The 10,497-nt window shown below is 44.4% G+C and overlaps 1 protein-coding gene across 1 annotated transcript; it reads right to left on the bottom strand.

Moving 5' to 3' along the window:
* Nucleotides 1-660: 660 nt before the first annotated feature.
* On the bottom strand, nucleotides 661-7,540 carry LOC137362341 (scavenger receptor cysteine-rich type 1 protein M130-like). Its single transcript, XM_068026752.1, has 3 exons — nucleotides 7,311-7,540; nucleotides 1,301-1,609; nucleotides 661-701 (listed from the first exon to the last, which is right to left on the bottom strand). Exons 1-3 carry the CDS (start codon nucleotides 7,333-7,335, stop codon nucleotides 661-663), a joined length of 375 nt encoding a protein of 124 aa, XP_067882853.1. The 5' UTR covers nucleotides 7,336-7,540.
* Nucleotides 7,541-10,497: the final 2,957 nt, after the last annotated feature.

Genomic DNA, 10,497 nt, shown 5'->3' on the forward strand with positions numbered 1-10,497 from the left:
ACTGAGGGGACCGCACTGTAACTGTTTACAGATCACTTCTGCATCAGGTCCATCAAGTCTCTCCGAGCACACTGTTCCCCAGGTGCCATTGTAGAACACTTCCACTCTCCCCTCACAGCGATGCTTCCCATTCACCAGCCGCAGCTCTTTGTGCTCTGTCAATGACACAATTGATATCCAGGTGTTTGGATTGATAACTCGTTGTATGTTCATACTGCACAGCTCAACACATGCTGCACCAGTTGTGTTCACTGATTTCCGGTAATTATTCAAGAAAAGCGATAGAAAAACACCGGCAGCCCATAATGTATTAAAGAATAATCAACACGGATTGAACAACAGAAAGACAAACAACGTTACTGAATTGTTTTCAGACGTTACAGAAAGATAACGGGGATAATGCAGTCGATGCACCATGCACGTTTTTTTCAGAAGGCCTCCGACAAGGAACCACATCGTGAGATCATGACTGGGGTCAGAGCATGTGAAGTCAAGAGATCAGTGGAAGAATAGTATAAGACGAGCTACAAAGCACACTGTCGGGTTTAAATGTGGTAACCCAGAATGGCGGAAGGTGGGAAGTCGTGTTCCACAGGTCTGGGGTCACTGCTGCTCAATATTTACAAAAACGATTTTGACTTAGACAAGGGAGACATGATTTCAAAATTTCAGATGACAGCAATTTGGGGATATAGTTAACACTAAGAACAACAAATACGAAATACGGAAGACGTTAGTAAAAGAGCCGAATGGGCAAACAATTGCCAAATGAGTTGAATACAGATGAGTCTAAGGTGGTCAGTGTTGATAGGAAGAATAAAGAGGCAACGTACTTCTTGTAAGATAAGGATTAAAATGATGTATAACACCAAAGAGACCTCGGGATACAGGGGCACTAATCACTTATAAAGTGACAGAAACCGAAGCTCGTGATCATAAATATAGGATGATCATGAACAAATCTAATAAGATATTCAGGAGAATTATTTTTTTTAGCTCGGAGTGGTTTGAATTTTGAATTCCGAACACATGCAATTGTTGAAATGATGAGCGTCGATGCCTTCAAGGTAAAGCTGTATAGGTACATGAAGAAGAAAGAAGTAGGCGGATATGCAAAGTGGGTTAGATGCAGTGATATGGGGCGATACTCGTGGGCAGCATAAACACCACATTGACCAGTAAGGCCGAATGGCCAGATTCTGTGCTGTCCATTGTATGTAATTCGATGTCATATCTTCCCTGTGAAGCCATGTGCACAACACTACGGAAAATGGGCACATGGAAGCACCCTTACCTGAACACAAGATCCTCACATCTTCTTTATGAGAACAGTCGTGGTTACCCCACGATGCTGAGGGACATTCCCAGAGAAATGATTCGTTACCGAAACACTTCAGTTCATCCAACCAAACTGGCCCTGAGCCTCGTTCACAAGATGCCGGAAGTGCCAGGTCCAAGGCCTTTCCACAACCCAGCTGTTTGCAAACCACGTCAGCGTCCGCCAGATCCCAGGAATCATCACAGACTGAACCCCATATCCCATTGTAATAAATCTCCACTCGGCCAGTACATGGGCTTCCACCGTCAGACAGCCTTACCTGCACGTGGTCTGTTGGACAACAGTACAGGAGGATTATACTTTCAATAGACATTTACCTCATCACTCAATGCAACTCATTGCGCCATCACCAGCTTTAAAACAAGACATGTTAAATGCGCCTGCGACAGGTAAATAAAGCTATAAAACAGAATATCTGTTTACACATGCTTCTTACACAGAATGTAATGAACAGAAATGTTTCAGATATCCTACTACATCTGGCTTTGACATGTTATGTTCTCCAGTTCCCATTTTATGTTTTGAACGCTGTGTACGTTGTTGTACAGGCGATCACTCACACGATTAACAATTAATTTATACCCATGTTTTATTACTGTATATGTTCGTTGTCCATGTATGTTACCCTTATCTGTTATCTTGGTCAGGCATTTACTGTCATCTCCTATTGCCTTTATCTTGAATTGCAAGTGACTTGCATTTATCTAGCGCCATTAACGTAATGCAACATCCCAAGGCGCAGTACAGGAGTGATATCAAAGAAAATTTAACACAGAGCACCAAAGAATATATTAGGTCACATGACCAAAAGCGAAGTCAAAGAGTTTGCTTGTTATGGAGTATCTTGAAGCAGGGAAGAGAGGTTGACAGGCAGAGAGATTTAAGGAAGCAATTCTGGAGCGTGTGACCTTTGCAGCTTAAGGCACGGCCGCCATGGTGCGCAATTGAAATCAGGAATGCTCAAGAAGCCAGAACTGGGAGCTGTCAAACTGGAGCCGATTGCAAAGAGAGGAGCTGCGAGGCCAGGAAGGGATTTGAAAACAAGGATGAGAAATTTAAAACCGCGCATTGCTGGGAAAAGTAGGTCAGTGAGCAGAGGGCAGATGCCTGAGTGGCAATTGGTCGAGACAGCAGAATTTGCAGAGGTTGGAACTAAGGAAGCCAGCCAGGATTACATTGGAATTATCGAGTCTGGAGGGAAAAGGGCAATCGACAAGAATAGATCACGGCAAATTCGGGTGATGTCATGGAGGTGAAAATAGACAGTGTTAATGAAGATATGGAGATTTGGTAGGAGGCTCACCCCGGGGTCAAATGTGACACCAAGATTACAAGCAGTCTGCCTGAGTCACAGACAGTTGGTGTGGCGAGAAATGGAGTTGGCAGCAAGGAAACATGCGATGGGGACTGATGGTTTCTACCTTTTCAATACTGAGTTGGAGGAATTTTCTGCTGATGCAGTACTGAATGTCAGACTGGAATTCTGACAGTGTCCAGGCTGTGGAGGGCTCAAGAGAGTTGAATGTGAGGTAGAGTTGGATACAGTGAGATACATGTGGAAACTGAGGCTCAGTTTGTGGATATCACTGAAAGGCAGCATGTAAATGAGAAATGAGGTATCAATGGATAGATCCTTTGGTGACACTGCAGGTGACTTTGCAGGAGCGGGAAGAGAAGCCATTGCCGGTAACTTTCTGACTATGACTGTACAGATAAGACTAGAACCAGCTGAGTGCAGTCCCACCCAGCCAGGGGATAATGGAGAGGGGTTGGAGAAGAATTTCATGATCAAAAATATCAAAATGTGTAGACAAGTCAAGAAATAGGAGGAGGAAACGTTTAGATTTGTTACAATCACTTAGGATGACATTTGTGACTTTGATAAGAGTTATTCTGGTCTTGTGGTGTGGATAGAAATCTGATTTGAGGAATTGGAACATGCAGTCCATAAAAGATGAGCATGGATTTGGGAGGCGACAACACATTCAAGGACGTTGGCGAGCAACGAACAGTTGGAGCTGGGGCAAGAATTTGCATGGACAGGTGGTCAATGGTTTCTTTCTGAGGAGAGGCATGATGACTGCTGATTTGAAGGAGAGGGGGCTGAACATGAAGAGAGAAAGAGAGAATCGTTAATATTGTCAGCTGTCATGGGACCCAGGAAGGGAATGTCTCTGTTCAGTATCTTAGTAGAAATAAGGCGCACACAGCAAGACGTGGATTTCATCAACAGCATAGGTTCAGAGAGAGCGTGAAGGACTCTAGGAGAGAAACAAGAAAAGCGAATTCAGGGTGATGGTGCGGGGTGGGGTTGAACAACTGATAGGAAGTTAGGCCCGGTGGATTGGGGAAGAAAGGTAAGTTGTGGAGGCGACTGAACAGATATTTTTGAACTTTGTGACAAAAAGTCTAGGAGTCCTCTCATTTATTTTTGGAGTTCAGGGTGGACGAGGCAGGGGAGTGGTTCAGGGGGAAGATTTATGATGGAGAAGATATGCTGCGCGTTTCCTTTGCCTTCCTGGATGATCATTGTCTAACGGGTGGTTTTAGCAAAGAAGAGCAGGACCCGATGATGCTTTATGTGATTGATCCATTCAGGATTATATTACCAGATTGTTGGCCAGATGTCACCCAGCCTTTCTGTTTTTTTTAAATTCTTTCATGGGGTGTGGGTGTTACTGGCATGGCCAGAATTTCTTTTATCCACCCTATATATTACTTCCAATTCATACTGGAGAATGTAACGTCCACAAGTTCTACCCTTGAGCATCAGTCTTGCAATATACAGTATCTTCGTGTAGAACTATGTTCCAGGGTCGTGTTGATTATAACATTATCATAAATCGATGTAATATTAATTGCATAACAGAATCACTTACTTTTGTAAGGATGGGACTCTGTCTTTGACAATGAAGACATTTGAGTAATTTTAGAGATAAACCATACGTCTGAACAGAGAATATGCAGACCTCTCTGTCCAGACAGGCTGCTGCTATTATGTTCAATGAGCAGACGAAACTTGTGAGGCATATTATCAATTGCTGTTGTCTGTAAAATATCAATGATCTAAACTACCAATTATATCAATATATGACTGTTGGAGTGAACAAAGAGGGCAGAAAACAGGATCTCTCTGCAAAATGTTGGACAGGATCAGGAAGTGTCATTGGACAATTGAACTCCAGATGTGTAGACCTCCTGGCTGAGCAGGAAACCAGTATTTAATCTGGACGAGACAAAAATGATTGGACTAATTGCGTCAGGCACTTTGGGGAATAAGAATCAGGATGTGACCCATCAGATAGAGAAGTAGAAGACAAGGAGAAGACACATGGCTTCTGTAGGCGGACATAAATGTTGGGTGGAGCTGAACATCTACCTAACTAAAGAACAAGATGACATACTCTACTCTGTCCAGTGACTGAGTGTGTAATAACCATTCGGCACTGTAAACTTCTGACGTGAAACGATGGAATGTATTGAATGCCGCCTTGTCCGAAAAAAATACTTACTGTAACCAATCGGTATTAAATCTGAATCATTAACTATCTCATATGTTGTAAGTTGCACTCTGTCATATTTAAATAAATGTTCGTTGGAACAACCCCAAACTATCATTAGCGAAATATCAGCACGGTTTTGTGAAGGGTAGGTCGTACCTCACAAACCTTATTGAGTTTTTCTAGAAGGTGACCAAACAGGTGGATGAGGGTAAAGCAGTGGATGTGGTGTATATGGATTTCAGTAAGGCGTTTGATAAGGTTCCCCACGGTAGGCTATTGCAGAAAATACGGAAGTATGGGGTTGAAGGTGATTTAGAGCTTTCGATCAGAAATTGGCTAGCTGAAAGAAGACAGAGTGTGGTGGTTGATGGCAAATGTTCATCCAGGAGTTTAGTTACTAGTGGTGTACCGCAAGGATCTGTTTTGGTGCCACTGTTGTTTGTCATTTTTATAAATGACCTGGAAGAGGGTGTAAAAGGGTGGGTTAGTAAATTTCCGGATGACACGAAGGTCGGTGGAGTTGTGGATAGTGCCGAAGGATGTTGTCGGGTACAGAGGGACATAGATAGGCTGCAGAGCTGGGCTGAGAGATGGCAAATGGAGTTTAATGCGGAAACGTGTGAGGTGATTCACTTTGGAGGGAGTAACAGGAATGCAGAGTACTGGGCTAATGGGAAGATTCTTGGTAGTGGAGATGAACAGAGAGATCTTGGTGTCCAGGTACATAAATCCCTGAAGGTTGCTACCCAGGTTAATAGGGCTGTTAAGAAGGCATATGGTGTGTTAGCTTTTATTAGTAGGGGGATCGAGTTTCGGAGCCACGAGGTCATGCTGCAGCTGTACAAAACTCTGGTGAGACCGCACCTGGAGTATTGCGTGCAGTTCTGGTCACCGCATTATGGGAAGGATGTGGAAGCTTTGGAAAGTGTGCAGAGGAGATTTACTAGGATGTTGCCTGGTATGGAGGGAAGGTCTTACGAGGAAAGGCTGAGGGACTTGAGGTTGTTTTGGTTGGAGAGAAGGAGGAGGAGAGGTGACTTAATAGAGACATATAAGATAATCAGAGGGTTAGATAGGGTGGATAGTGAAAGTCTTTTTCCTCAGATGGTGATGGAAAACACGAGGGGACATAGCTTTCAGTTGAGGGGTGATAGATATAGGACAGATGCCAGAGGTAGTTTCTTTACTCAGAGACTAGTATGGGCGTGGAACGCTCTGCCTGCAGCAGTAGTAGACTCGCCAACTTTAAGGGCATTTAAGTGGTCATTGGATAGACATATGGATGAAAATGGAATAGTGTAGGTCAGATGGTTTCACAGGTCGGCGCAACATCGAGGGCCGAAGGGCCTGTACTGCACTGAGATATTCTGATTCTAATTCTAAAAAACAAACATCGGTCGAGGCTTTCATTCTGCACAATCCAACTTCCCCAGAACATATGCCTGCATTGACATGCTGCACAATGGAACTTTCAAGCATCTGGTCCAAAACATCTGTCTACTTTTAAACACAGCCTAATGAAACTTACACCAGAACAACTCCCACACAGCTACCTGCTCTTATATACTGTACAATGGAACTGATTGCAAGCTCGACGCCGGATTTTATACCACAGCTGAGAGTCCAATTCTGTATTCTATTTATCACAAAATAGAGATCTTTCACCTCTATCATCATTCACCTCCCTTCCTGCCGCAGCCCACCTGCTGCTGAAATGCTCACCCATGCTTTGTTGTCTGTGGAACAGCATATTTCAATGTTCTCCCGGGTGATAACCCATCCTGCATCCTCCAGAAACATCAGCTCATCCAAAGCTTTGTCGCCTGCCCTCCATTAAGCCCCTCTCAGGAACGCCACTGCACTCACTGGTATCCCTGCTGCCAATGCATCGAGTTTTCAATTATGATCTTCATGTTCAGACACCTTCATGCTCTCCCCCTGCCATCAGTATAACCTCCTCCAGCCTGAATCATTTCGAGAGCTCTGCATTTATCTGAATCCAGCTTCTTGTACATCTCCCACTTCCATCCCCCACAACTTTCAGTCTAGCCTTTAACTATCTAACCACCCAGATGAGAATTTCCACCCCAAACATCTCTGTGTCTCCGCCTCTTCAAATCCAACCATCTGACTAAAAATTTAGTCACCCACTCTAACATCTCTTTGTCTGGCTCTGTGTCAGTTTTCTGTCCGATTACATTCCTGATAAACTCTTTGTGATGTATGTGTTTATTGAAAGTTCTGTGAGAAAAAAGTTCTTGTTGTTTAATTGTGTCCGTGTTCTCTCTCCCTGAACACCACCCCATCCATCCCCAGCTCCCCCACCGCCCACCATGCTCATCCCCTACCCCCAAATGAAATTACTGATTTGAGACACCCAGGAACAAGTAACCTGTATTATCACTTTTCTCAGCAGATTAGACATTTCACTTCTTTGTTATTGTAAAAGCAGTGAAGAATTTGTTTACCTGAACACAGGACCCCAACATCCATACTGTCAGTGAGAGACGAATTCAATGTGAACAAACTGCAGTTCTGGAGCTGCAATTCATTTCCGACACATTGGACATCATTCACCCAGACGGGTCCTTCACCCTTTCCGTCCTTTGGATAGTTATAAGTGGCTGTCGCTTCACCGCAGCCCAGCTGTGTACAGACCACGTTGGCATCATTCAGGGTCCAGAGTCTGTCCTGCAATCTCCTCCAGCTGCCGGTGTAGTAAATCTCCACTCGCCCATCACACCAGCTTCCCCCGTTAGTCAGCCTCAGTGACCAATTTTCATCTACAATATGAAACACAATGGTGAAATTGAAGCATAGTTTGCTGCCACCAGAAAAGTTATTAATTTTGATGGTTACTATTTCTGTCATCATTGTTCAGAAGGCTTGTCGGCAGATGTTGTTCACCATCACCTTTTCTCAGCAAATACATTTTGGAGACATACCGATTAGCTTCCGCTGTTTAAACTGGGGGCCAAGGGTAAAATGAACTGAAGGTGAGCGCGGCACATACCCGCAATTGATAAGTTAAGAGACCGAAGGGTGGGGCAGGGGCTTTAAATGGCTCCTGACAAATGACAGTTCCTTTCATCCCATATGGAGAGAAACAGACAAGTTTACGTTGCCACAATGCTTTCGATGACATCTCAAGTCGCCTCACAGGCAATGAAGCACTTTTGATTTGTCATCACTAATGATGACAGGTGACTGACCCGAGGGACTGAAGGTTGTCCTCCTGTCCACATGTACTGATATTTCCTGCTCTCGCCCTGTACGTGAAGCATCATCAACGTTTATTCCAATTTCTCCCCCTCATCTTCACATGGTCCATCTTCAACTCTTCCATTCCCTTCCTCAACATATCTGTCTCTGATTCTGGGGATAGGCTATTAACTAATATAAAGAGTAAGCCCAGTGACTCTCACAGTTATCTTGTCTATGATTCCTCACACCACGATTCCTAGAATGATTCTATCACATTCTTCCACTTTCTCCACCTGCATTGTATCTGTCTGGTGATGCAACCGATCATACCAGTGCTTCCAGATATGTCTTCATTTTTCCACATCCGAGGACTCTCCTCATCTCCTCATCCACCCACCATGGTTGACAGGGCCCCATCATGTCCATTCCATTTCCCATACTTCTGCTTTAACCCTTTCCCCCCTCGCAGAACCATGATAGGATTCTGCTTCTCCTCATCTTCCACTCCATCAGCTTCCATATTCAACAGATGATCTTCCACCATTTCCACCACCTTTAATGTGATACCACTACCAAGCACATCTTCCCCTTCCCTCCACTTTTTACATTCTAAAGGGACCATTCCCTCTGTGACACCCTGATGCACTCTTCGCACTCTTCAATCATTCCCAGCAACCCTTCCCACAGGAACTTCCCAGGCAAGCGCAGAAGATGCAACCACTGCCTTGTTACCTCCACCTTTCTCACCGTCCAAGCCGACAAACACTGCTTCCAAGTGAAACAACGATTTGCTCGTACTGCTTTCTCTTTTGTATACTCTATTTACTGTATTGACTGATTATGATGCTTCTCCTTTACATTGGCACAGCAAACACAGTTGAGTGATTACTTTGCAGAACACCTTTGTTTAGTCTGCAAGCTTTACCTTTATCTTCCAGTTGACTGTCATTTTCATTGTATACTCCACTCCCACTCTGACCTCTCCCTCCTTTTTCTCCTACACAGTTCCAATGAAGGCTAACATAAGTTTGAGAAATAGCAAATTAAAAGCAAAATACTGCAGATGCTGGAAATCTGAAATAAAAACAAGAAATGCTGGAAATACTCAGCAGGTCTGGCAGCATCTGTGGAGAGAGAAGCAGAGTTAATGTTTCAGATCAGTGACCCGCCTTCACAACTGACAAATATTAGAAACGTAAAAGGTTATAAGCAAGTTAAGTGGGGGTGGGGCAAGAGATAACAAAGCAGAAGGTGTAGATAGGATGAGGTTACAGAATAGCTGACCAGAATGACATGGAGCAAAGATGTGTTAATGGTGTGTTGAAAGACAAAGCATTAGTACAGAAAGGGTTTTAACGGACTGAAAATTGAACAGCCGCAAGTACAAACATAAAAAACAGTGGGTAAACCAACTGAACAAACTAAGATGAAATAATATAAAAACAAAAAAAAAATTAAAAAGGGAAAAGAAAAAATAACTAAAAATAAAAGTAAAATGGAGGGCCCGTCATGCTCTGAAATTATTGAACTCAATGTTCAGTCCGGCAGGCTGTGGAGTGCCTGATCGGTAAATGAGATGCTGTTCCTCGAGCTTGCGTTGATGTTCACTGGAACATTGCAGTAATCCCAGGACAGAGATGTGAGCATGGGAGCAGGGGGAGTGATGAAATGGCAAGCAACCAGAAGCTCAGGGTCCTGCTTGAGGACTGTTGGAGGTGTTCACAAATCAGTCACGCAGTCTGCGTTTGGTCTCCCCAGTGTCGAGGAAACCACATTGTGAGCAGCGAATACATTATAGCACATTGAAAGAAGTACAAGTAGATCGCTGTTTCATCTGTAAGGGGTGTTTGGGGCCTGGAATAGTGAGGAGAGAGGAAGTAAATGGGCAGGCATTACACCTCCTGCGATTGCAGGGGCATGTGCCGTGGGAAGGGGATGAGGTGGTGGGGTAGCGGAGGAGTGGACCAGGGTGTCACGGAGGGAACGATCCCTTCAGAATGCTGACAGGGGAAGGGAGGGGAAGATGCATTTGATAGTGGCATCACGCTGGAGGTGGCAGAAATGGCGGAAGATGATCCTTTGGATATGGTGGCTGATGGGGTGGAAAGTGAGGACAAGGGATCCCTGTCACGGTTCGGGGAGGGAGGGAAAGGGGAGAGGGTAGAGGTGCAGGAAACGGGCCAGACACGGTTGAGGGCCCTGAAAGCCACAGTGGTTGAAAGGACCTCCTATAAGGACTCCATTCCATTCTCCCAGTTTCTCCGTCTCCGTCGCATCTGCTCTGATGATGCTGCCTTCCATGACAGCGTTTCTGATGTGTCTTCCTTTTTCCTCAACCGAGGATCCCCTCCCCCACCCACTGCGATTTGCTTGTACTTCTTTCAATGTAATATACTGCATTCGCAACAAAAACGACTTGAGAGGGTTACAGCAATGCTAACCATCAAACAA

Source organism: Heterodontus francisci, unplaced genomic scaffold (genome assembly GCF_036365525.1).
Source record: "Heterodontus francisci isolate sHetFra1 unplaced genomic scaffold, sHetFra1.hap1 HAP1_SCAFFOLD_236, whole genome shotgun sequence".
NCBI classification, from domain to species: Eukaryota; Metazoa; Chordata; class Chondrichthyes; order Heterodontiformes; family Heterodontidae; genus Heterodontus; species Heterodontus francisci.

What these genes read in the sequence shown, in the direction of transcription:
- LOC137362341 (XM_068026752.1), bottom strand. Translation starts at nt 7,335, where the DNA reads ATGGATGTTGGGGTCCTGTGTTCAG. An exon ending in TGTTGGGGTCCTGTGTTCAG is followed by an intron (nt 1,610 to 7,310) that starts GTAAACAAATTC and finishes GTTGTCCAACAG; the next exon opens with ACCACGTGCAGGTAAGGCTG. An exon ending in AGAAGATGTGAGGATCTTGT is followed by an intron (nt 702 to 1,300) that starts GTTCAGGTAAGG and finishes TGTTGTTCTTAG; the next exon opens with TGTTAACTATATCCCCAAAT.